This window comes from Plectropomus leopardus, chromosome 4 (genome assembly GCF_008729295.1).
Source record: "Plectropomus leopardus isolate mb chromosome 4, YSFRI_Pleo_2.0, whole genome shotgun sequence".
Classification (NCBI taxonomy): Eukaryota; Metazoa; Chordata; class Actinopteri; order Perciformes; family Serranidae; genus Plectropomus; species Plectropomus leopardus.
In genome coordinates, this window is record NC_056466.1 from 7981138 (window position 1) to 8008743 (window position 27606).

General features: G+C 38.6%; 1 protein-coding gene across 2 annotated transcripts in view; it reads left to right on the forward strand.

The window, feature by feature from the left end:
• tenm3 (teneurin transmembrane protein 3) overlaps positions 1–27606 on the forward strand; it is a 266761-nt gene that overhangs the window by 195554 nt on the left and 43601 nt on the right. Inside the window, exons 23-30 of one of the 2 annotated variants that reach the window (XM_042484304.1) lie at positions 731–862; positions 1046–1181; positions 4576–4719; positions 15573–15644; positions 16809–16986; positions 17765–17785; positions 23280–23404; positions 23506–23613. In XM_042484304.1, the coding sequence (XP_042340238.1) occupies positions 731–862; positions 1046–1181; positions 4576–4719; positions 15573–15644; positions 16809–16986; positions 17765–17785; positions 23280–23404; positions 23506–23613 (916 nt within the window). The remainder of the gene's footprint in view (positions 1–730; positions 863–1045; positions 1182–4575; positions 4720–15572; positions 15645–16808; positions 16987–17764; positions 17786–23279; positions 23405–23505; positions 23614–27606) is intronic. The other variant, XM_042484305.1, reaches the window with a different exon arrangement.

Genomic DNA, 27606 nt, shown 5'->3' on the forward strand with positions numbered 1-27606 from the left:
ATTAGCAAGTGTAATCATTCACTCACTTAATTGTTGACTATGTCAGAATTGCAAAGCAGCTGTAGAGCAGCCTTGTCTTTTGAATCAGTTATGGTTTAGTATGGTGCAGTCACTACCGATGTGATGTCACTTCTGACAGGACAATATACTGACTGTTCATTTTGCATTCTTGATTTTTATTTGTTTGTAGATAGACATTGATGTCAGTGTCAAAGTGAATCTATTTGTTAACCTTTATTTCCTGTCCTGTATATTTTAATGAACAGTAAAAAAGGAAGCTAGAATAAGAAGAAATTCAATGCAAGGGCAATTATTTTGTCGAATGTTTTGATGAAGTGTAACTTTTATCTTTTCTCAGAAATGATGAAAAATGGGGATATTGGGGGGCTCTTTATAGGTCTTTATTGGGTTTGTTTAGACAAATAATTTTGTGAAGCTAAATTATCTATTTCTAAAACATATTATTTATAACCATATTACCCAACTTTACCACAAACATTTCACTGTATTCAGTCAAACAGTAGCCATGGTCTTAAATATGTGCACCTGTTATTGCCTCAGATGGTTATAGCTTTTCTCAGTCTCACAGCAAACACTGGTAATGAACATATAAAGCTGTGTGCTAATTAGCAGTCATTCCCCTATAAAAATACTCCAGATACCAGATGAGACCGTGAAATAGTGTTTGATGTTTATGTGTTTTTGTGTTCTTTTTTTTTTCATTTTGCAGGTTTTACAAGAAGAGACCTCAATACCAGGCAGCGATCTAAACCTGATCTACCTGAGCTCCAGAGCGGCAGGATATAAGCCGGTCCTCAAAGTCACCATGACACAGTCATCAGTGCCTTTCAACCTGATGAAGGTAAGATATGTTATATGATATAATATCATTTACATTTCCCAAAAGCCACTACGATATGATATTGCATATCAATACAGAATGCTGACCATTAGGACCCTCAGCCAGTATTCATCATCAGTGCCCCGTATCAGTGGAAGCCTAACCTAAATGAAGTGACCTTTGTGTGCGGTGCTGTTTCTGCAGGTTCACCTGATGGTGGCTGTGGTGGGTCGCCTTTTCCAGAAATGGTTCCCTGCCCAACCAAATCTCTCCTACACCTTTATCTGGGACAAGACAGACGCCTATGGCCAACGCGTCTATGGACTATCTGAGGCAGTTGGTGAGTTTGTTGCTATTAGCAAAGCAGAACAAAAAAATAACACACACCTTTTAAAATGTGCACCGGTTTGACCTCTCTGAGACTCTCGGAACAAAAATTAAATTTTAACCTAAACTCTGAGCAGCTAGAGGTCCCTGCTCAAATATCTCAGGTGGCACAACAACTTAAGTGAGTACATAGGGGGACTGACCATGTACTGCCGTCTTTGTGAAGAGTAGAATTGTAAAATCTGTAGATCTGCAGCTCGTCCATGTTAAAAGCCTGACTGCAAAGTTCTATAGACGAGTATAGCAGCTTTCCCTTTACAACACAGAGTGGGAATTCAATAAAAAAACTGTGGTTTCCTTAATGATTTTACAATTAGCCTGGTGATGTTATTTTATATGAAAGAATGGGGGCAGAAGTCTGGAGGTTATGTGGTTTTGTGACCAGAAGGTTTCCTAGAATAATATGGCTGAAGGCAGTAAATTAGCAACATTTTCCCCTTTATTAAAAGCTACTGACAAAGATACAGATGGTCTTTGGCCAACAGAATTGTGGAAGGCTGTTGTCAAACTCCCTAGCTTTAAGTGTCCTTAATCCTCTTTCTATCAACTACCTGCATATGAACACTGACTGTGGCGACTAACCCAAAAGTTCCACTTCAGAGAACATTCGAAAGCCCGGTGATCAAATAAAATATTTCTTTCTTTCTAGATAGCTTAGTTTTTATTACCTTTATATGATAGTGCAGTTTAAGATTATCACTTTTAACAGCTTTTATTAATTATGGGTTGGTAAGGCCAGAAAATATGTTCATAAAAGCCAATGTGACATTTTGTAATTAGTTTGTATTCTGGTACATATTTTTACATTCAAAACTAGATGTAGCCTACTCCAGGCTAATTCCTGGGCTTCATCAGCAATTATTAAATCACTGTAAAGTAAGGCAAGCACAATATTTGCATAATTGCATTGTTGTCCTTTGAAGAATTTATTCAGGTTTGAACACTTAACAGTATTGCCCCTCTAAAATGCAGAACATTTGCAGGGGGCAAAACACTAGACAGTAGACAAATGGCATAAATGCAAAAAAAAACCCAAAAACGGGGGTCTGGTTTCAAATTGATTTTGGACATGGGCTAAATGTTACAAATATTTTATTTCATTTATCTTTTAATTTCTAGCCATTTACAAATTTAATTTGAGTTGTGGTTAGTCAAATTACCATATTTTATACCATTTAGACACATATCAATGGCTGAGACCAAAAATCAGGTGGGGTTAGAGCAAAAGCCCCTTAAAATGTCTGTGCACATCCTTGGCTGTGTGTGTTTTCAGAAATAGGTTGTGTGTCTGCAAAATGGAATGATGCACATGAACAGCGGCGTATATCAGGATGTATGATGAAGTGAGGTTGCCAGCAAACTCTGATCAAACAGCATCAATGGCAGAAAGCTTTGAAGAGAAACTATATATACTATATATACTTTTTAGCCCTCTGGAGAGCACAAAAAGTTTGCAGGTAATTATAACATCAATGCTGCCTGTATGGTAGCTTCCTGTCTGTGCACACATGTAAACAGCAGGTATATCACAAGGCCTCCAGGTCTGTAATAATGAAGTAGTGAGTTGGTGTCCTCACGACCTGTTAGGACTGCTATACATTTCATGATTCATTTAGTTATTTACTGATATTTTGTTTTTTGTTCTGCTTCTCTTTTTCCTGTGAACAACTGACTAATTATAGACAATATAATTTAAATGAATTGAGATATTTCTGTTGACAAGATCACAGTGGAATTAGGAGATTATGTCTCACTGTTTTAACCTAATAGCTGAAACCCTTTCTGTATCCCAGAGGTGAAGGTAAATAGACGCTTTAGGAATGATTGGAAATAACAGTTATAGATGCACAAATGTAGATAAAGATGGGGAGAAAATGTCCATAACAATCAAATTTCAATAATTCAATACAAAAATAAAAATCCTGGTCCATTTTACTATCAAAGTTTGAATATTGAGCACAGTAGCTGCGGAGAGGAGAGACTTCTTTCTGTATCACCCACTTCTCCCGCACGTACATAAAACTGCACACAACTCCAGCTATGTTCAAATAGGTTCTGCAGGAAGGCTTTGACAGGGAAATGGCTCAGACGTAATGGGTATGCTAACCCCTCTGACACCTTTACGAGGGACAAGTCCAACAGACGTACTCCTCGGTGAGTTATTACTTATGGTAGCCCGGCTTAATGGGCCGAACATAAAGAGGATTTACTGCTATGTTTTGTAACACTTCTGAAATTGGTGCTCATAAGTTATAATAAGGTAGCGTAACCACAAGAATATTTGGAGTGCATGTCTGGCAAGTGTTAAAAATCAGAGCTGTGACACAAATGTAACTCAGCAGAGGGCACCTGCACATTTTAGTGTCTTGCATCTTGCAATATTTGCTGTGAACTCATTTTAGACCAGAACAAACCAGCTCCTCCTTTATTCCTCTATCAGCTCATTACTTGCTAATAGGATATTTTTCATATTTCATATTGCCTCATAATTACCCAGCTAATATTTGGTAAACAATTCATGACATCCATACACAGCCAAAAGGTTAAACATTCAACGCCTCATGTTTGCTTCTCTTTCTTCCGTCTCTCTAAACATCTATTCCTGCCCTACAGTGGCCCTGAGGGTCAAAACAACATTTCAGAAAACACAACATTGCAGAAAATACAGCAACATTTTAGGAAAAATAACATTTCACAAAACACAACATACATTTCACAAAACATAACAACACTTCTGATTAAAAAAAAAAAGTGTTTTCTGAAATGTCATCGTGTTTTGACCCTCAGGGCCACCGTACTTCCTTTTTTTTTTACCAGTCTTTACCTGCCTTCCCCACACTCTTCTCCCTCTCTTCTCCGTGTTTCTTCTAAATTTAATACACACACTGCTTTTGTGGCTGCCAGTTCACACAATGGAAGTGGCAGAAAATGCACTTGGCAGGGTGCAGCGTTGTGTGTGCGCGTGTGCGTGCGCGATTGATTTGGCAAGTATCCCACCCCTTGACGTTACAGCGTTGTACCTCACGGAGACAGGCAGACAGGCCTGACAAGTACTTTCTCAGTACAAAGAAGAAAGTCGAAGTGTGTGTGTGTGTGTGTGTGTGTGTGTGTGTGTGTGTCGGACGGGAGAATGAAGGCCCTCAGAGAAGCACCAGCAGGAGTCAGTGGATGTTACAAAAGCTGACAAATGGAGGTTAACTCTGCGGCTCATCATGTTTTCAAACCTGTTGTCTGTTTGCTTTGGTCTGAATCACAGCAGCAACTTTCCCAATTGGTTATGGTCTGAGCATGAGCACAGTCCATGAGAAAAGTTGAATAACTGGCCTTGTCCTGTGTGTGTCCAATAGTGTCGGTGGGGTTTGAATACGAGTCCTGCCTGGACCTCATCCTGTGGGAGAAGAGGACGGCCATTTTGCAAGGCTACGAGCTGGATGCTTCCAACATGGGAGGATGGACGCTGGATAAACATCACATCCTGGATGTACAGAACGGTAGGTGCCACAGCTTGACAAAACATAACCTGCACTTTCATACTGCTGCTTTATCTTCACATTCACACACATAAAATGTCACACACACTGCAGGATGATGAAACATAACGCTGCATAAAACAGTTCTCAATTTACCTAAAACTAATATTTTTACTTAAAGTCTATATGTGACAGCTGAGGTTTAATTTTCTACTTAAATGTGGACAAGCTCAACATAAAATTCATATTCTCTCCCTCTCTCCACATCATTAACTGGTTAATTATATGTCATAGAATAGGACAGAGCAGTTAATAGCAGTTTAAAAGTATGTTAATCTCAGCACGTGTCAAAGCGATTGTTGTCATGCAGGCTTTGGCCGATGGAGCGGAGGAGAAGAATTTAGGAGTGTGTGTGTGTGTATGTGTGTGAGAGTTCCTCGTTGGCGTCTTGGATTTGTTCCAGCTGCCCAGTGGTATTTTTGCAAGCCTTTCATCTTGCACTCCCTTTTCTCTCTCTCATACTTAAACATAGACACACACACACTCACACACACACACTGACTTTCTCATCTCACACACAGCCTCCTCCCCTGTCATCGCTCCACCCGTTGTTTGCTTGTTTTTGCATATTGTCATCTTATCTTCCTTTAATATTATTATTATTTTCTTTATCATGATCATATTTACATAATTCAGTGAAACCTCAGGTTGGGATATGATGACTGAATTTTAAACATTCCAGTTTGAAGGTTATTAAGATGACTTAAAGAATAAATAAATAGCAAAACAGTATTTCCAACAAACTGTTATGGATACCTCAAGGTATGGCTTATTGATAATTTTATAATGTCTAAATCCTAACTTGTCTTTGCCACAAAAACTACACACTCTATCTTTTCATGGATTACTTTTACTAGTTTTCTTTAGAATTAAAAAAACAGCTCTGGAACTGTAAATGTCCCACCACCAATGTCTCTTGAGTTTGAGATAAGAGTTTATTATTATTAGCAAGAAGCAGCTAAAACCTCTTATTAAAGTGATATAAAAAAAAGTTATATATAAAATGAACTAAAAACCAGATATTTTATAAACAGATCAAGGCATCCACAAAGGTTCTTTGATAACATTGAAGCTCAGCAACCAGGTGCTGTTCAGTGCCTTTATAAAGCTGGTCTGAGGTTAGATCTTATCATACACATGTCAGTCTTGACCTAATTTAAACTAAGCTTAAGATGATAGAGGCTTTTTGGTGGGCTGGTCCACAGGAGGAAGTGGAGGAAGTGAGAGCCTTTCTTTGACTGGAAACTCAGTCGAGCTCACTGATGTTTAATGCTGATTTACACCTTCGTATAACTAAGAGGTTGACATTAGCACTGTCGATAGACTGCTGTTGATTTGTTATTTTGAATATTTGTTTAACTCCACTTTGTTACAGCTGTTTTTATTGTTAAAACATGACGTCATATCAGAACATTGCTGTAGATATATTGTAAGAGTTTTGTGTAATTCCTTTCATGGTCAATAATGTAAGCAAACGTGGTGTCAACATAAAGTACACATACACCCACAATTGCCTAATGCTGATGACAGTGCACTTTATCAAAAATGTGTCATTTCTAGAATTAAATTAATCTGTAAGCATACTTTAAAAACTATTTTAAAATAAACTTGAATAAAAAACTGAAACTAAAACCCATAGAATTAAAAAATAAATACAATGAAATATTAACATAAAATAAAAGTGGGTGTTAATTTTGTCAAACAAACAAAAAAGAAAACAACACAAAATGACATTTTTTGTAGGAAAGTGCTTCCCAAACTTTTTTTGTTATTCTTTGGAAGCAAAAATAAAAGAGTGAGGAAAAAAAACAACACCCTATCTGCCTCCTGGAGACATAGGTCCACCTACATTGATTGAACAACCAATTTTTATTGAGCAAAATAATAAACAGAGTTGAGTAGAATTTTGAAACACTACAAAAACACTACCTGCATGCTTCATATTAGTTTTTGTAGTGCAAATGAAAAGTCAAGATGTGAAAAGATGAAAAAGTGTTCATTAGTGAGAATCATATGTTATTTTTTCCCTTGTTCACCGTTTTCCCTCTGATCAAGCGTGCCCCTCCTGCAATTGCTCTAATCTCTGGGTCCTCAGCGGGGGTCCGCGACCCCTAGGGGGTCCTCAGAGTTGCTGCAGGGGGGCTGCCAAATAATTGTTTGATAAAGATTCTTTTCTTTTTTTCCCTCACATTTAAAATATCTCTGAAAATACACCTTAGCATGAACATATGTTTTTCTTTTTCAACAACTTTTCTTTGTGAAAGTGGATTTTTCTCCCTCACCTACCTGAAAACAAATACCGGTTAAGACAGCAGCCTGAAGCTGATATGGCCCTCTGCCTGACAACTTCCATCCACCCAGTTTAATATGCAACTCACTTTCACTCACAAAATATGTCAAAAGAGGTCTCTGCTCCGTCTTTGTTTCAGCTAAGGGGCCATTGAAGTCCCCTGTTCTAATGCATTTAGTTTGATAATATTGAAATGGCTCACAGAGATTTTCATTCAGTACTCTAATATTAATTACCTCTGAGCTTGTGAGAGGCAGACGTTTACAGCAGGGATACTCAACTCACTTTGCCACGGGGCCACTTTTGCAAAATGACAGGAAGCCAGGGGCCAGCTGCAGCAGAACTGAAAGATCAGATGTAGGCAGAGACATTTCTTGGATTTGAGGGCATTTAGACTTAAGCCCAAACCTCTGTCAGGGGTCCTGGGAATCCACCTGCATCTGGCATCCTATTGCGGGCCAAATTTGGGGCACTGGCCATAGGTTAAGTGTCACTGGTTTACAGTTTGACGCATTCTGACACTGGCCACCAGGTCACCTGCTTGTATTTCCTCATGAATGTGAAGCAGACTGTCCAGTGTGAATCCTTTCCTTGTTTGAAACCATATTTCTAATGTCGTGTTATAATCAGCCAGTTTGTAAAGGATGCATCACTGTAACTCCAGCACCATTTACAGAATGACGTACAACCATATCGATCTCCTATATCTAAGGAGAGACTAGCGAGAGATTCATTTCCATTCAGATAGCCCACCTTTCAGAACTGGTTCATATAAGAATAGATACATATTTAGAAAATGCATTTTGCAGCTCTAAAGGCACTTTGACTTTATAAACCCCCTCCCTCCTCCTCCTGCCTTCCTTGCTGTCCTCTATCTGTCACCCCATCCATCACATTGCTATTCATCCCTCTCTCCCTGCAGTCCTCTTGGGCTTTCAACACCTTGTCACCCGATTCAGTGTGTGTGTCTGACTGTGTGTGAGTGTGTGTGCATTTAAAATGCAGGTGTGATTTGTGATTTTCTGTCTATAAGCGTACTGGCCTCTGTGGGTGTGATTTCGTGTCTTGAAGGGACAGTACAGCAGCACACGATGTGTGTTTGTCCTCTTGAGACTAAAATACACCATATGGACATAGAATCTTGTGTGTGTGTGTGTGTGTGTGTGTGTGTGTGTGTGTGTGTGTGTGTGTGTGTGTGTGTGTGTGTGTGTGTGAGAGAGAGAAAGACAGAGGGAGAAACCATCAAACACGGCTGCTGTGTTTTCTTTGTAGTTTGTCTTGTAGCTCCACTAATGATGTGGATGAGACGATGTGTTACATTTGGATATATCGTGCCCGTACAGTGAGTGCTGACGTCTGGCAGTGATTTCATTGTTTCTTGTTCTGTGTTTTTATCTTTTGACAAGGAAGACCAGCTACTTCCTTATTTACTGAATGTCTCATATTCCGATTTAAGTTTTATCTCCGTATTTATCTTTGGATAAAAATGGCAGTGAAGCAGCTTTCGTCTCTTTTTACTGATTTACATTTGTTCACTGGTTTATTCATTCATTCATTCACATTTGTTTGGTTCAGGTAAGTTATAGTAACCAAGGACTTTTAAAACATCCCTAATTTTGATGGATGATTTGTGGCATTTTCGTATAAGGTAGCAGAGGCCGGACGTTTTACCGTTTCTTTTGAAGAACAGCAGCACCTCTTTTAAAGCCAGTTACTTTTGTAATAAGGAAGCAAACTGAGCTTTGTTGTTATTTAATTTTTATTATGGAACATCAAAAATGTTGTTTTCTACTTTGATCTTATGTTTATATAGCTGCATCAATTCAAAGGGAGTGCTGATTCTTATTTACACAATCATTTTTGTGTTTTGTCCTTGAGTGTAACAGCATGGATTATTTTGTTTGAAACCTAACTTAATGTTTATGTTGGAACAGAAAATATTTTGAGGAGCAGTGCCATTTTCTGACATAATATAACGCAACAAAATAACATCATATTATCACAAAAGTCTGACAATATGGCTCATTATTATTAAAACATTGTCTTCTTGATTAAGCATAGAATTTGACTTATGTTTGGCAACATGCGCTTTTAAAATCCCAACAAACTCAATATTTTGTTTGTGTGTGGTATGAAAACTATCAGGTTGGTGTGAATTTTGCAGCTAATGCCAGAATGTGGATATTTTACCACATTCATTGTGGGAAAGAAAGAAACCGACGCATAAAAAAAACGACAGAGAAAGGAACAGAGAAACTGGATTTTTTCAAAGATTAGAAAAATAATGCATGCATAGAGGAAATACAATAAGGGGTGAAAAGAGACACACTACTGGTTTGTGTAGAGGATCGTCCACACCTTTACACACAGACACAAACAGACACTCACACCTGGTGTTGTGTGATCTGTGAGCATTGAATAGTGAGCACTGCTGAACAACTCCGATAAGACTGGATGAAAGAGAGAGAGAGAGAAAGAGAGAGAGTGTGTGTGTGTGTGTGTGTGTGTGGAAGGCTTTCAGGGGCAGAGGGTCTGCGTCCACATACATGCATTGTGAGGATGTTTTGCAGTGTGTGTGTGTGTGTGTGTGATTTTTATTCAAGTGTTTTTGAAGCCTGTGTTTGTCATGTGTATTCATACAGCAGTGTGTGTGCAGAGAGAGAGACTGGGGGAGTGCAAGTGTGTAAGCTGCCCCGTAGAGCGCTGCACTCTGTTATTCAGACACTAAGCAGCTCAGCCACAGTCAGGGTCCTTTAGTGCTTTGCTCTAGAGAACATGAGAAAGTGTCGCTTTTTTCCAGGACAGCAAATCGAAATTGCTGAAGTTTATACAACTTTACTTATTTATTTATTTTTTAACATTGTCATGATATAAGTTTTATGTCAACCAGTTAAAATAAAGCAACCTGAAACAGTTTTAAAAGATTATGAATGATTACACTTAATAAGGTGAGCAAAATAATAATAAAAAAAAAATAAAATAAAATACAACCTTCACTTCAGCAGTGGATCTTTACTTTCCTTACATCCAGTGACTTTTTTATGAATTAAGTGCAAAAATAAAATCACCTTTTTAAACAGAAAGAAAACTGCATATAACTAGCTTAATAGTACTCCTGTTCCCCCAGTTATGTTTCAGTGTAATATCCAAGAAATCAACGAAAATACAACCCCCACTTTTGCAGTGAATCTTTACTTGCCTTACATCTGATAACTCTTTTATGAATTAAATGCAAAAATAAAGTCACTTTTCAAAGTAATCTGTAAGAAATCTTCAAATAACTGACTCAAAAGCACAACTGTTCCCCCCAGTAATTTTTTGATGTAATATCCAGAAAAATCAAAGAAAATACAGCCTTCACTTTAGCTGTGAATGTTTACTATCCTACATCTAATGACTCTTTTTATGAATTAAACACAAAAAAATCTAAGTAGTCTATAAGAAATCTGGAAAGAAAAGAAAAAAAAGACTCAATAGTACACCTGTTCCCCCTAATAATGCTTTAATGTAATTCCCTCACCCTGCTGAAGTAACTGACAGATATGCAGAGACTGTGCCATTTAATATTAAAGGTCAGCCTTAGCTTCATCAGAGCCAGTTTTCTTCTCCTGCCTTAACTAGTTCAGACTGTCACAGTGTGAGCACGTGTGTGTTCAAGAGTGACGTTTTAGCTCACTCAACAACAGGTTTATTTTTGGATGTCTGCGTTTTTTTCTGTATATGACTGAATTAGATGTTCCTGCAGGTGGGAATCTAGTACTGTCTTAAAATGCAATGGCTCCCTATCTTTTTTCTCTCTTTTTTTGTTGCTCATGACTCCTGATACAAAGCAACATCTATTTGTGACCCCTTGTCACAAGCTGCATGTCTTAAAGTGCATGTCTTTCTTTTTTTATTTGACTATTTCATTCACAACTGACCTGAGATGTAACCTAGGTAACAGAATATTTTGTCTTTCAACTCCATAATCAAATGTTGGCAAGCTCTTTTGTTCCAAAGGGATTGATACTGTTTTTACAAATTTAAAGGATGACTTCATTAAGAGTCATCAGGATATCAGAAAAGAAATTAGTTGACTCAGCCTGCCGCCTGAAAGTTGGAAGATTTCACTCATAAGTCATAGACCCTGTCGACTGAGATTCTTCAAATTGCGCAGTTTTTTTGTTGGACTTGGTCAGTGGGCAGTGTACTACTGGGGACGTTTTGGCCAGAAATGACAGAAGAGCCATCCACTGGTACTGACTGAAAGAAAAGGGATTTCAAACCTGAAAGTTTTGTACATCTGTCCGTGGCTATGAGGAACCATCTCTTTAAAAATTGCACAAATGTATTCCACTGAGCGGCTGAAGGTCATTTTTCATACTGATTTCCAACAACCTACAGTCATTATTCAACTTACTTCATACATTATGCATGCTGTGTGCATGTGTGTCACTTATTATTTGACTGCCATTAACCCTTGTTTACTCTGTGTGCATATGTGGCAGTCAGCATGTATGACTAAAAACCCATTTATCAATTAGATCCATTATTAAAGAGGAAAGTGTTGTTGATGTCATCATGGTTATGCATGTGCACGAGTGTGTTTTTGTGTCAACAGTTAGCTTTTTTGGGCACTGTTGGTTGTGTTTGTTTGACCACACCTGAAGGTTTTGCAGCACAGTTGGCTTCAGTCCGCCCTTATCAGCAGCTGTTCAGCCGATTCACCTTGTTGAATCAGCAGCCGAAGCAGTCAGTGACAGAGAGCAGTCAGTCTAACGAATCAGTCATTTCAACATGTTGGTGCATCCTTTATTTATTTTTCTCCTCTGCATCTTCTTTTCTTCTTTCACAAGCAGAAATGTGCTAAAAACACATTTTCTCAATTCTTTATCAAGCATGAGGTGGCTGAACCAATTCACAGTGGCATTGCACTGGTTAGCAGATTTGTTTTGTCTTTCTGTAATGTGTTTTTTATTATAAATACAGTGTGTTTAACCCTTTATAACCTGAGCAAATTGGCTTGATTTCATTCAAATACATGGAATGGTAGCAATAAGCAATTTAACAAGAAACAACTCAAAAAAATAGCACAAAATAACTTTTAAAAAAGTTACAAAAAATTACTTGAAATTACCTAAAAAAGAAGAAAAAAAGAAAAACGAAATGAAAAAGAAATGAAAAAGTATGAGAGCAAAAATAGAAAACTAACTATTTTAAATTAAAATGATAGATAGATAGATAGATAGATAGATAATATTGTTATTAATATATATTCTTTCTGTAACTGTTTCTGCTGGTTAACCTTGTTACAACATTTGTTTTCTGTAGTCTAGATTGTTCAGTTTATCTTTTTTATAATGATTCTTTCTCTTTCTGTCTCTCTAATTTTCAGGTCATTTCTTTTAAATTTGCGGGACATTTTATGCCAAGTTTCTGATTGTTTTTTCTCCCCATGTTTTTAAAAAAGAAAGCAAACAAATTGCGCACATTTTGAAAGGTGTAAATGCTTTTGAAAGGCATCTGAACACAGCACAAGAAAACTGATGTCGATCCAGGTTTCAATGGGTTAAGTTAGACTTATAATAGATAGATAGATATAAACGAAATCAGTTTGACCTTGTTGGTACAGGTCTTCAAGGTCAGATCAGTGTGCCTGGGCCCCTAGCGGGTGTGTGGTAAGAAAGTAAGAATTCAGGTTTTGAAATTGAGAGTTTTGAGATCAAGGTCAATGTACTCATTTACACGCATGCTCATGCACACACACATACACACACATCTAGAAAACTGTGTGAGAAAGCCCCACTGCTGTCTCTTTTAACACAGCAGGAAAATTCGATTTTCTTTTCTCTTTATACTACTTTCTCTCTCTGTCTTTCTTTCTCTCTCCCTCACTCCCTCCCTTTTTCATTTCCCTGCATCACCACACATGCACACATACTTTTTTCCAGTCAGGCAAATAGTTGGTTGCCTGTGTAGACCACAGCACAGCATGGGTGGAACCCTGCTGGCTTGCCCTCTGTTGATCAATCAACACCTACTAATGGAGAGAGAGATGAAAGAGGGAGAGAGGGAGAAGAGATAGAGAGGAAGGAGAGGGATATAGAGATCGCCTGACGGGAAGGGAACCAACTGATATGGGATTTAGGGGCCGATAGCGATGTGTCATGCTGAGTTTGAAGAACTTGCAAATTGTAGGGTGTATCCCCAGTTTGCTATACATCCATGTAAAGAGCAGAATATAGAGTCGGTCGATAGAGAGATGCATGGATGTAGTGTAATGTGGGCTAGTTTCCAAGATGGCAGCAGAGTTTTAATAATTCAGCTCACCGCAGGAGGTTCCTCTTTGATGTCTCACTTTGAAGAACGAGTGCATCCCTCTCTTTTCCTCTGTACATCTTCTCACCACTCATTCACATTAACCCCCTCACAAGTCGGCCAACACACCCCCCTTCCTCCTCTCACCTCACATTGTCTCTCCTCTTTGTTAGCCACATAATTAGTGAATTATTAATTGCAGCAGTAGTAGTTGTACTCCATTTGAAAAGAAAAATTGCAGTGTTATAATTTATTCATCTATCTTCATAACCATGCAAAACAACAACGCTGTAAAGAGTCGATCAACATGCTATAATAATAGTGTTACATTCAGGCTGGTTCACCCTGCAGATGCAGAAACCTTGGCCCCCAGTTACAGGTCAAATGTCCCCCCTGTCATTTATTCTTCAGTATATATCAAAGACTGCATAAGATGATGGGTGTGGCCCCTGTGATGTTACCTACTGGTTTGTGGACTCCCCGTTTTGAAGTCTTGAATTCAGCACTTTGGCCGCCACCATCTTGAAGTTTTGGAGCCATAAATTACTATATTTGTTTGTTTGAGGCTAACTACTATAAAATGTGTTGTGAGTTATCTTTAGACTGAATATGTTCAGTTTACATCTGTGCCGTTATACGCACTTGTGTATAACCACCCTGCACTGAAGGTTGGACAGACCAGATGCTGTGAAGATGTAGCTTTTCCTTCGGTCAACATTATTATTATTTCTTGAGATTGTTTTGGGAGGGTTTTTTGCCTTCATTTGATAGGACAGGTGTAGCGTGCAAGAGGGAGAGGGAGGGGATGACATACAGCAAAGGGCCACAGGAACCCGTGGCCACTGCAGTAAGGACACAGCCTTTGTACATGGGGTGACTGCTCTACCAGATGAGGTACTGGGTGCCTCCAGTAATCATTATTTATTGTAATTTTTAACTAATCCTGGAAATCTCTGTTGAAAAATACACTTGATGGGACAAACAGTTACTTTAGGTGCCACCAAAAGATGTCGCTAAACTACTTAATTTGTTTTTTATTCACACTTCAATACAGCATATGACAGTTAACAGTAGTCTTGGTTTAAGTTTTAGTTTAGTCAATTTACAACAAAATATATAATAAGTAAATACTGAGAAACTATACATTCTACCAGGTTTAGCTGCTTTTTATCTTAATACAATTTAAAAGTTTTATGGTCATTAAACTCATCATTTCCATTTCTTTTTTTCTTTTCATTTCTCAAATGTGAATCACACAAACACACACACACACACACATAGCAGCAGCCTTCAAAGATTAAAGGGATGCTTTATGTTCCTCTGGGAGCCTCATGGTGAGAGAGAGAGGGAGAAACTGTCATGTGTTTCAACACAAACATACCCACAACGATGTGTGCATGCTGTACTGTATATGTTCAGTACACACGCATGCACACACATACACGCAGGCTGGGGTTATATGGTGCCAGGGTGCATAAAACACCAGAGGGGGCGTATACATGCACACACAAACACACACTTTCCTCCTTGTCAGTGTGTTGAGTGAATTTCCCCATTTCAAGTTTGTGGTTGTATCTGACACTCCTCACCATCCTTTGGGGATGAGGGTTTGGTGGGGAAAACAGTGCTGTTGTAAACATCAATGCACTGTGACCTTGCAGTGAAAAAACAGTTTATGGTGAAGAGCAACACAGTGTCTTAAAAATTCATTAAAAATTTGCATAAATCCTGACATTCCTCCACTATGAGTTTGATTAGATGACAAATGGAAATTATATTTTTTTATCCATTTGTCATGTGAAAAGTTCATCTTAAAGTTAAGTGGAGTCAAGTAAAGCATTCAGTATTGAACACAACTTGGTTTGATTATTAACCTGAGCTCACCATAGAAATGCTTTAGATGAAGGCAGATGTGGACACACATCTACCACACTCATCACGACACCCACTTTCAATTGCATCATATAGTCCAATTGACAGACAAGGATAATATGACATCATTGAGAAAGAGACGATCACGGGGCCAGATCGGAGTTTTAGTAAAAGGACAATAGCTGTGCCATATTTGGAATGACAGCTGTGTTAATAAAATCTCACCTCAGTCGTCCCCAGAGGTCTCAATCACCACACAGACATTAATGCAAAGTAAAAATTAGTCTGGATGCATTTTCTCTCTGCTGCCCTTCAGTGCTCTTTATATCTCATCGCCATGTCCTCTCTCCAACAGGTATACTGTACAAGGGCAACGGTGAGAACATTTTCATTTCCCAGCAGCCCCCTGTCATCAGCAGCATCATGGGTAAGTACAGATGTAAAACATAATTGACTTCACTGAGCCTGCTCGTTTGTGATCGGTTTTGATCATGCCATTGCATGTCGGATAGTAATGTTTCTGGATATGCTACAGTGGTTTAAGTGTGAGAGATGCAAGAACCTTAGGGAACCCAGAAAAGAAACATCTTCTGTTTCTATTTGCCAGTTGCTCTTTAGCAACTACACAACTGTCTGAATGAAGGGAAACATTTGGAAAAACTGGTTTGGCTAGAAAATGTATGTATGGTTCCCACAGAAGTCCTGAGAGGCAAGTTTAGTTATTTATTTATTCATTTATTTATTTATTGGAGGGCAATGTTTGTAAGTTTAATTCCTACATACAACATCTTGTCTCCCACATGTGGGATGTTATTTCCTATGTATGTAGGAGATTAACATGTAGGCTTAATTAGGATATTTTGAGAGTAAGGAAACCAGGCAGAACAAAGAGCTTAGTGCACGTTACAAAGGACCTTGAGAGGTTCTCACTAACTTCTTGGAAGTGCCTCCACAGAGAATCAAACCTTTGGTCTTTCTGCTGGTCGATAGTGCATCTGTCCAACGTTTTTAAGTTTTTGTGACTTAAGGTTGTTAAACAAATGCTTGGCCCCCAATAGTGAATATGTTAACATGCAATCTAATGTTCCACTATTATTCCAAATATGAAAATGTTCTGAATTTGATACGAGGCATGTACCATATACCATTTTCTGATTAAGACATTTGGGACAGCTGGTGTTTTTCAGGTTTTAGAAGCACATGGCCTATCTAGCACAGGGAGCTCTATGCTTTATCATGGAAGCGTTCACAAACCAGCTAGCCAACTGTTTAAGAAAAGCCCAGATTTCAGATCGGAAATTTCAATCTTCCATATTTTGATGTAATAAACAGCATTTAAGGACATGTTTATCGAAGTATGCACGGCTGCATGTAAGCTGAAATATTAGTGGAATATTCATTTTCATTTGCCATGTAAAAAGCTTAGTAAGGATACTGTGGTGTTTTTGTGCATGTAAAGATTATCATTACTCTACAACCTGGCCGGATAAAATTAGTATGAAGTAAGCTCTAAGCTGGTGAGTCTGTTTTGTGGAAAGAGCAGAAATCAAATGGTGCTATTAGTAATAATTGTTTCGCCGTCTTATCCCAGGAAACGGACGTCGCCGCAGCATCTCCTGCCCCAGCTGTAATGGGCAGGCAGAGGGCAACAAGCTGCTGGCGCCCCTGGCTTTGGCCTGTGGAGCAGATGGCAGCATCTTCGTTGGAGACTTCAACTACATCAGGAGGATCTTCCCCTCTGGGAATGTTACCAGTGTCATGGAGCTGAGGTAAGAGGAGAGTGAGGGAGGATGGCTGCTGTTGCCAGATCGGGATCTGAATCTAATCCAAATAATACATCTTCTAGTGTCACGGAGAAAAAGGTCTCACTCCGAGAGCTCATGATCCATTTAACCGAAAAGCTTTGCCAAAGCCATTTCATCCATGTGCCTCAGGGTCACTGCAAATGCAAGAATGTTGGTGGATTTGAGTTAAACAAAATGTGACCTAAAATATTTGTAAAAATGAACTGATTGACTTGAGAGTTCTTGTTTTTTAATTAAAAAGCATCTGAATTCAGCTCTCTGCCTAAGCTTTCTGGGCATCTTTTCTTCCTGCACTCAACTGTTCAACTCTACATCGTTGGTCTTGGATGACTTTGAAAAGTGCTTGAAAACATAAAAGCAAAGAGGGATAGATGCATGGCCAGATTGGACTCTTTGCCGCTACAGTAATTAACATTCGAGTACTTACTCTTTAGCCAAAGTGCTAAAAGATAAAAGATCACTGGTTTAGTGCTCTGAATTTAGAAACATGCTTCTGGCACACTCTGGAGTGCTCATTTCTCAAAAACTCTTAGTCTAATAGCCAACTAAAATCTTTTTCCTTTTGACTTCTGTGGAGCACGATTCAGATTCTAAATTTGACTGCAACTTCCAACTGTTGCTTTATTGTTTTCTAGTCAATTTCTTTTTCTGGTGATATTTGTCTTAATATCTATCAGAGAGCAATCTGTCTACTAACTCTTGTTTCTTCTGTTTTCTTTCCTTTGCTTGCACTCTTATAAAGAAACAAAGATTTCAGACATAGGTAAGAGTGACTAATCCTTTTCAACCTTCAGCCTACTTTTAATTTCTCTGTCCATTTATGCTGCTTATGCACCAGACTCTGCATATTTCTTCTGTCCTTGTCTCTTCCTTTTCTAAAAATAAAACAAAGGCTGTTGATCGTTCCTGGCAGCTTTCAGACCTGAGTACACTGATGTCCTTAGCTCAAGCTGACAGGCCATCTAGGAGACACCGAGCTGGATCACGCTGTTAGCAGGCTAATTTTGCATGTATAATTTCTTTCTGAATCGTGTGACGCTTTAAAGCTGCAGGTTGTATCGTGTAGGGAAGAGGGAACTGTCAGGTAGGTCAGACAAACATATCGTTAGCAAAAATGATAATTAAGGTTTATAACAACTTAAGTCTCTGTAATTCTTAAGTCTCTTTTGTTGTTTTGGCCATTATTTCTATCCGTCATGATTGAATTTTACTCACCAGAGTAAAATGATCTGGACATATTTAATTATCTATTGACATTAATTAGTAATGTTGCAATATTTAATTCAATTTTATTTATAGAGCCCATTATCACATATCATGATTTGCCTCAGAGGGCTTTACAGCATATGACATCCCTCTGTCCTTGGACCCTCACAGCAATTAAGGTAAAACTCCCCCAAATAAAAACCCTTTAACAGGGAAAAAAGAACCAGTAGAAACCTCAGGAAGAGGGACTGAGGAGGGATCCTTCTTCCCAGACAGACAGATGTGCAACAGATGTCGTAAAGAACAACAAATTTACAGTTGTTGACAAAATGATACAAAGGATAATTAGTAATGTTGGGGGCGGGCGTGGGGGACTGTACACAGAAACAATATTAGTAACAATAATATATAACAATAATAATAGACATAAAATTAATAAATGCAACATTTGATATGACTCCACAGGGCAAAGCAAGGAAGAGAAAAGAAAGAAATTAGGGGAAAAATAGGCCTGATTTTTGCCACCATCCACTCAGACCCACTCATCTCGCTTTTTTCATTTTCATCTCCCTCAGTCTCATTCTCTGTCCCTCTCTAATCCTGACAAGTGTTCACACGAAATGGAGCCTATTCTACTGTTGTCAGCTCAGATGAAGTCAGCAGCACCCTCTAGCAAGGAGACACGTGGGTGAGGGAGAGGGGTGTGTGTGTGTGAGTGTGTTGGGGGGGGGTGTTGGCAGTGGTTACTGGTCTGCCTTATATCTTTGTTTCGTATTTCTGTCTCTTAATCCGTCCCTCTCCCAGACCCATCCTCACTGTCCTTTTTGAAATTCATGCAAGGTGATTCATAGTCATGAAAGATTTCATGCAGGCAAAGCCAAAACAGCAATGACACATCATTTCAGGTAGTAATAAAATGTTCTTTACATGGTTAGTTTTAATACTGTATAGTATAGATACTGTATTTTAGAACAAAATTCATAACTGATCTACATTGCAGAAGACACTGTTTACATGAGCAATGTAAAATCTGTACTTAATAATTGAGTGAAGTACTGTGTTAAGTACAGTTTGTACTTTATACTTCTACCCCACTAGTTTTTATGCATAATAAGATTTTACAACAGACACCATTAATTCATAAGATATTGAATCATGCATTATTATAAATGTAAATACCAGCCAGTATATGAAGTAGTTCAGTTTTGCTCCACTTCAAGCAGCTGCAATATCTAAAGGCTTTCTTCCTCTTTCATAGATGCTAATCACTGTAATGTGGCCAGAGTGACCACATCGCAAGATGGGACACAGGAATTTTACAAGTCGCTTGAATGATAAGTCTTAGCCCTAGCATTATGAAATGCAGAATTTAATTGCACAACATTAGAAGATGTTTAATGTTCACTAAATTATTATAGGCCCTAGGGTTTATGGTGGACACTTATTAATCTGCTCCTGTGGAGCTTTAATGTGCACATTTGCAAGTCACCCTGAACTGAACTGAATTGAATTCAAATGAACTTGATTTAATTTAATTTAATTTACAGCTGCTAACATAGACAACAGTGTCAGCAACACCTGTGCATTGTTATGTTCGGGGTGACACAAATCGAGAAAGGACACGTCATGACTGATAGAACATAATCAGAAAGCTAACATGGGAGTCTGTGTCATCATTTTCAGAAGTTTTCTTTTCATCCCATACAGGTGAAAACTTATGCCTGAGTTTTCAAATGAAAACAGGGTCAGCAGTGTTTTCAAAACTCACCTTCTTAGGTGTTTGAAGAAGCTAGAGTAGTGTATATTTAGTACAGTGACACAAGGTTTAAACATAGCACAAGTTTTGTTTTTTAAACATGAACAGAACTGCGGATATGTGGCCTCGATGTTGTTGTATAGTATTTATTTCCCACGCATTGAACATGGCTTTGTGTGCCCAGCTGGCTGTCATAGCTTAACAAAGTCTGTGTACAGAGAAAGTAAAGGCAGATGGACCGATCAATAAATCATTGGACTTACACACAGGAGACTCTATTGATTCCTAAATCAAACTAAACCTTAACTATAGCGTCGCATCACAAAACAGATTTTTCAACAGTGACTTGTGACAGTTTTGCAAGACACTGACAAATGATGTCAGCTTGTCAGTAGATGTGAAAACGCTTCCATGTGTCGTTCCACACTGACGGTCTATTCTGACTTGTTGCTCGTCTACCACTAATATCTGAATCATAAACTCATATAAGTGCATGAAAGAAGCTGTAAAAAATTAAGTTGCCTTGAGTGATTTGGTTAAATCCAGAGCTTAATTAGGTTTTCTGGGGTCATCTGCCCTTTACAATGAGGATCAATCCACCATCAAATTTACTGTTCCAGCCTTCTCTACATATCTGTGCCCTCTCTGTGATTTAGGCTGATACATTAGGATTTGCTGCTCTGTCTCATCCCCTCCTTTTCTCTTCTGTCCCTTCTGAAAATTAAGCTTAACCCAGTTAGTTTTCTTTCATATCTCCTCACACTCTCACAGAGCAGCACCATACCTGGGGCTTCTTTGCTACTGGCAACACACAGTGATTGGATTATATTTTTTTACTCATCCAAATGTAGTTTCAATTAAATTTCACTTTTTAATTAAAACACAATTTCCTCTCGGGAGGACTAGTCGTGTCACTGAGCTTTTCTCTACCTTCTGCCCTTCCTTCATGTTTACTTATTCACATCATCTTAACTCTGTGCTCTGTTTCACTTGTTGTTGTTTCATTCTCCCTTGCTTGAGTTCTTTCTTCCTCTCTCACCTTTCGTAATTCACTACATCCTTCATTTTCTTCTCTTTTACAGCCTTCCTTCCTGTTTTTTTTCCATTCCTTCCCTCCCTCAGTCAGTGATTTATGCCCTCCTTTGGTCTTCCTCTTGTCCTGTGCTCTGTATCCATTCCTCATTCAATCATTGCCTCATCCATCACTCCTTACTATAGTTGTACTTCTCCTGTTTCTTTTCCTCTTTTCTTCCATTTGTGCATTTTTTTTTCACTGTTGTGTAGTCTGTCAGATATCATGGTTTTGTCTGTGATGCTGCGTATCTTGAATCTTGCTAATGTTTCATTCTAAATGGGATTTTTATGCTTTTATAAAGGTTAAATGAAAACAAAAGGGCATGCTTATGAGCACGTCTGGGCCTCAGAAGCACAGAAAAACACAGACTGTCTCTGTCTCACACACACCGTCTGTCTATTTTTAGCTGTCTTAATTAACAGCCTGTGATCATCTGCTGATTATCACCAACCACTGAGACTTATGGCTAGAGGCGAGTGCATATGTATATATCCACGCCTGCGTGTGTTGAGGTCTAATATTTGACACTTGCTCTGTGTGTGTGTGTGTGTGTGTGTGTGTGTGTGTGTGTGCGTGTGCGTGTGTATGTGTGTGTGTGTTCGTTCGTTAGGGCGTGCACTCATGTGTGCGTGTGTGATGGGTTTTACATGACAGTGTGGCAGGCATCATTTGTGTGTCACAGACAAGGGAAGGCTGATCGCACCCATGTAGTCCTGCTCAGGCTGATAGACAAGCCAACCTACTGTCAAAACACACACAACATGCACTTGCTTGCTTTCTCACTTACATACTGTATATCACATCTACACTTAATTGTAGAGAAAAAATCTCTCAAAAACAGGTATACAGAAATAGCAGCACACACTCATACATCGAACGAGCAAACTCTGGCTGATGGAGTGCAAAAGTTTCCAGATACGCTCAGGGTAGCAACAATATTTAGAGAACCTTTTGAGCCTCCGATATTACGATACATTGATCTTTCAGTGAAAATGTATTCAACTTTCCACCAGTCCTGAAAGCTGCCGTCCGCACTGTCGACTTTACGCTTCTTTGCCGTTTCCATATTTACTACCTTGCAGCAAATGTCTGCTATCATATAATTGTTCAGGTTGCTTGTTTACAGTCTGTTTATGAAAATGCATTACTTTTGTCTGCATAGTTGCAACTTGATACGTGTCTACAAAGTGTATAGTAGTTCTGCCATTGTGAGGTTGAGTCAAAAAAAGTAATTGATCTTGGTTGATTAAATAATATTGTGTGGTAGGACGCACATAGTATATTGTGAAAGTCAAGCCATGGGGCGTCTAAAATTGGTCTGGACTTTGGACATGCCTGGCATACAACAAAAAAAGTTTCTAGCCTCCCGGTATACTTTGGGGGTTTATGGCCAGTTGAATATGCGCAGTAGTTTTTCTCCTGCTTGGCCTGTAGCGTATGATGATTTCACTGATTTTTAAATTGTTTTTTTCAGTTTAAGGAAAGTTTTGCAAACATAAAACCTCCATGGCTCAAAAATTCACAATAGACAAATTCATCACTGACCTTGTTTCTAGTTTGAGGTGTTCTGTCAACAGTTTTACAGATGGCACGTTTAGAAAGGTAGTCAATAGGGAAAATGCTTTATTTGAAGCAATACTGCAAGTAGCCAATGGGAAAAGCTGAAAGAAAGGCTGAGCAACTTACCTGGGGGTTGATGTCTGCTTCTTATTTTCCTGTGAGTGTGTAACTCTCACACACACCAATTACTCGGTACTTCACTGGAAGTAAATTAACACCCGTTTCTTTCAGTTCATCAACCTTCCTTTTATTCATTACTTCTGCATTATCATCATCTCAAGAAAGTCTCCTTCATTTCCATCATAATGACGCTGGAACCAAATTGTCGATCCGCTCTGTTGATCGTGATTTCATTGGAAGCTTTTAACCCATTTGTAAAACTGTTGAACCTGTGCACTTTATTTTTAAAAGGCAGCTTGTCTCCATAAAGGTAATTTTTATGCCGCTTCATGTCCACTCAAACTTTAGATCATGTTGTAAAGTGTCAGGAGGGTGGACCAGAGGCAAAAAAGACACACGGACAATTTTAGTGTCTGAGATCAAAGCTGGACTTTTTAATCACTGACGTCAGAGACAAAGAACAACTAAGCCAATTTTCTCTTGTTTCTCTTGTCATGTTTGTTACCCATCTCCCCTTCCATCTGTCACTGCCCTCCACAGCAACAACCCTGCTCACCGTTACTACTTAGCCACTGACCCAGTTACAGGGCAGCTGTATGTGTCGGACACTAACTCTCGACGAATCTACCGACCCAAGATGCTCAGCGGCGCCCGTGACCTCATCAGTAAGTATGCACTTGTACCCATGTTGGTAGAAATATTAAACACCATGGAAAAAGACAAAGGATAAGGACTGTTTGGATAAATGCATGATGTGTGTGTTCAGGTAATGGAGAAGTAGTGGCTGGAACAGGTGAACAGTGTCCTCCATTTGATGAAGCACGATGTGGAGATGGAAGAAAAGCTACAGAGGCTCAGCTACTGGGACCTAAAGGTACATACACAAAATACACACACACAGGAGATAAATACATGTGTGTGCTTATTTTTAAAGCCTGATTCATAATTATCAAAACCGGGGAGGATTTTCAAGATGTTGTTCAGACACACAAGGGTACAAAGTTTTACCTGTGCACACACTCCCAGTTTAAATCTTGGGCTGTATGTAGCATATGTTTCAGAGTTGGAACTGCTTCTAACTGGCCAATGCACATACTTGTTCCTACATTTAGAAACAGCATATCACTAGCTTTCTTACTCTTAGAAAGTCATCCTACCTCTGCCAGAATTTTATGTTAGAAGTATCCGGCACTGGGCAAAAGATACAAGCATATGCACAACCTGGCAGGTGGAGTGTATACAATCGAGGAGTTATTCAAAGATGTTAATTGGAAGAAACTTCCTATGGCTGATTTTTTTCGGAGGTGTAATTGCTCTTTCCACAAAACGGTACCAACTCCACACATCCATTCACACATATTATTCCATTTCCCGCTGAACCAGCATTGAGGGAATACAACTGCCAAAGTGATGATTTGGGTTTCTCACAACTGTGACGGTGTTTATTGCACCTCAAAGTTCAACACCGTCTAATAATGTCCCTGACAATGAAGGTGGCTGAAATGATTTTATGCAAATTGGGGGCCACCTTGCATTTGTCAGTGTCAGTGCATTAATGATGGCATAACATCACTGCTCCAAGTTTAGATAAGGACATATTCTTAGTAAGTCAATATCACAGGATGTGTTTCATCCACTGAATAATATAGGTCATACAAGCACGAACCTTTATGTTGTCGTCGAGATGTTGTATGTTATTTTACATTTTTATGCCTCTGTGTTGGTGACATCTGTGGCTATAAGCGTTATGTTTTCAGGTTGTCAATATGTTTGTCTCATTCTTATGGACATAATATCTCAAGAACGCCTTAAGGGGATTTTCTCAAATTTGGTGCAAATGTTCAAATGTTGAGTTTACATTGGGATGCAGCAGCTTACTTTCATTGTGTGGTAGAAAAAGTAATTATTGTTTTACTGTTAATAGCTAATAGTTTTACTTCAGAAAAAAGTCAGAGAAGCTACTTCTACCACTGCAAATAGCTTGCCAACAGTCCCAGTTAGATAAAGTATGGAAAGTAAAGCCAGACAATGTTTGACAGACTTGAGTCATGACCTCTAAAGGTCACAATAAAAGCTGAATTATACTAAGTGGATATATTCATTTCCAAATAGGGTATAAGTCACTTGCTTTAACCATCGTTGTAATAAGGCAGAGCGTGGATTTCATTTGCAGAGTTATTTTGCCAATGGTAACATTATTAGTGTTAGAGGTTAGTATGGCAAAATTGCACCCATCGAGTTCCAGTGGCAGAGGGGTCCTTATCCCATAGGCTCTCTGCTTGTGCTAGTTGACACCATGGAAGTAAAGAGGAGCTCGGTTGTATCGTTTATGTTAGTATGTATAGTATAATATATGTTAGTTCATGAACTGCAGTCAGCTCTGCAGAGCTGAGTGCTTTCTTAGTCTAGTGTAATCTTGTATTAGTTTAGAAGCAATGTCAGCATGTGGTATGTGGTAAACCAATCTTTAATCGTCATATTTTAAAATGCTTTTTGGTCTGTAGACTTATGCATAAAAAATATGCAATAGACATCTTTATATACTAAGTGAAAGCAGACATTTGGAGTTGGCAGAGTTCAATGCTGCTTGATAAATATTTGCTTTGCTCTACTGCATCAGGTGTATTTCTCACAAACATTCTCTGCTGTTGATTGTTGAATGTCTCTTTGCTTTTATTTTTACCACCTAGACATAAGTTGTGCCAGCATATTTTTATTTATCTCAAAACTTTGAAGGAGCTCACATGGCCTTTGTGCATACTTTGCCTAGTCGTTTTTTACTCTGTTTACTGTTTCCTTTAAAAAGTTAAATACCACTCAGTAAAACATATTTTCAAATATGTTGAAATTATTGCCATAAATTAATGATTTACTATATAAAAGTACACAGTTATTATAAATAATGGTGTGATTTATTTATTTTTTTTAACTTTTGTGGCTCGAGGTACACAATGTGTGGGCAGTTAGAATGACAGATGGATTTGTGATCTGTTATCAGTAGGTCCAGTCATGAACAATCAGATCACCTCTTTACTGCCCTTTAAAAGCAGTGCACTCTCTGCAGCACTCTGACAATGTGCTGAGGCAGAGAACAATCAGCGTCCCTAAAGAAAACCGTTGCAGGAGGCACAGAATCCTTACAAGCCAACAGACAGCATTATAAATTAAATAAGCATCGGAGGAGATAGCACTTTTGGTTACCGTGTTTCTCCGGTCCTGTAGGACAACTGTTGTCCTGTGAAGGAAACAGAAACTGACTGTGAACCACAGGGACACTTAAGCTCTGGGAGGACTGCTTTGACCCTGATGTCTGTATAGGTTTTGTGTGGGATGACAGCTTTTCACACTACAGCCACATGGATCCTGGAAGAGCTCTGCATGTTTCTCCTGCTTGAGGGAAAATAAAACTAAGTCAACCAATGTGTCATTTACAGAACCTGGTCAGGCATACAAGGTTGCTCTACAAAAATATCACTGAGTAGTAAAGCCAGTACCTCGCTGCACTGAGCTTTTTTTATAAAGCTCAGACAGTCATGTTGAAAAGGACAAAAAGTATTAAGCTTCTCAGCAGAGGTTAACTTGTTGGGCTTGATTACCATCAAGAGATTTGATAATGGGACAGTAACTATACTGTATTTGAGTGTGGATATTCTGAGTTATACACCATGGCCAATGTCTCAAAATATATTCAAACATAAAAAATTGATGGTGTTTGTCAGGGCTGCCCCTTTAAAGTTGGAGACCCAAATCATTAGTCGGAGACCCCTCAGTCTACCCAGATAACTTCAACATGAGCTGTCTTTTTTGTGTTGATGTTTTCTGCCAGACAGTGTGCTGTGCAGTGTGCTTCTTGATACATTTTTTATTCCCAGACTTTTGCTGCAGAGTGACCACTCTTGGCTTCCACGCTGCTCTTTGTTACAAGCAGTTGCGTACATAAGGCAGCGGCACAGATGAGGAAGAGACTCTTCGCCCTGGGCTCCAAAATAACATTATCTTCTCTCTTCTGCTTAGAAGTGGTGAATTTACCGCAGTCTCTGGTTTTTGCTTGGTATCTAGTATCTGCAAAAAATGTTGTGCATATCCAATCCACCATTTAATGCAACTATCTTGTTTATATGAATGCCGCTGTCCCACTGAATGTCCCGCTTGACCCGTTCAAACTTAAAAACTTTATTTGGAATAAAAATAAATTGTCAAATATTTGTATTTAACCATCAAATCTGATCCGACTAACATAATTCTGAGTTATGTACAACCCTAGTGTTTATTGTTCTATGTCTTTAATTATTTAAATTTAATTTTGACTTTCGCTGCTGCTGCTTAGCTCATTGATGTAGAAAAGTCTTGTACTCCTCTTCAGTCTTTGTTTTGATCAATAGTAGAATAAACTCGACAAGCCTCAGTTAATCTTACTTTAGTATGTGTTCATTACAACACAAATGCGATCAGAGAAGCTTTTGGCACAGCACATGTGCATGCACAGATACATACCATAAACTTAATGAAACAGAGCAATGATTTAGCCTTATACAGTGTATTTTGCTCATCATACAGAAGCACATGTAATCACTCCATCTTAGAGGAATCAAAACAATATGGTATAACCCTTGGTCACCACATTATCTTAACCTTCAGACACCCTGTAGCCTTTTTATACGCCTTCATGCAGACAGTGAAGGACTGTGGATAAATCATACATACACACAATTGCTTTTATTTTTCATTTTTCACTGTGCTATGGTAAATAATTTTTTTCACCTATATACTTTTTCAGTAGTGTTATTAGGCTTTTAATGTGGTGACAGAGTGTAAGATTGCATGATTGTCTGTACTTGAGTAATATCCTACATATTTGTGAATTTGG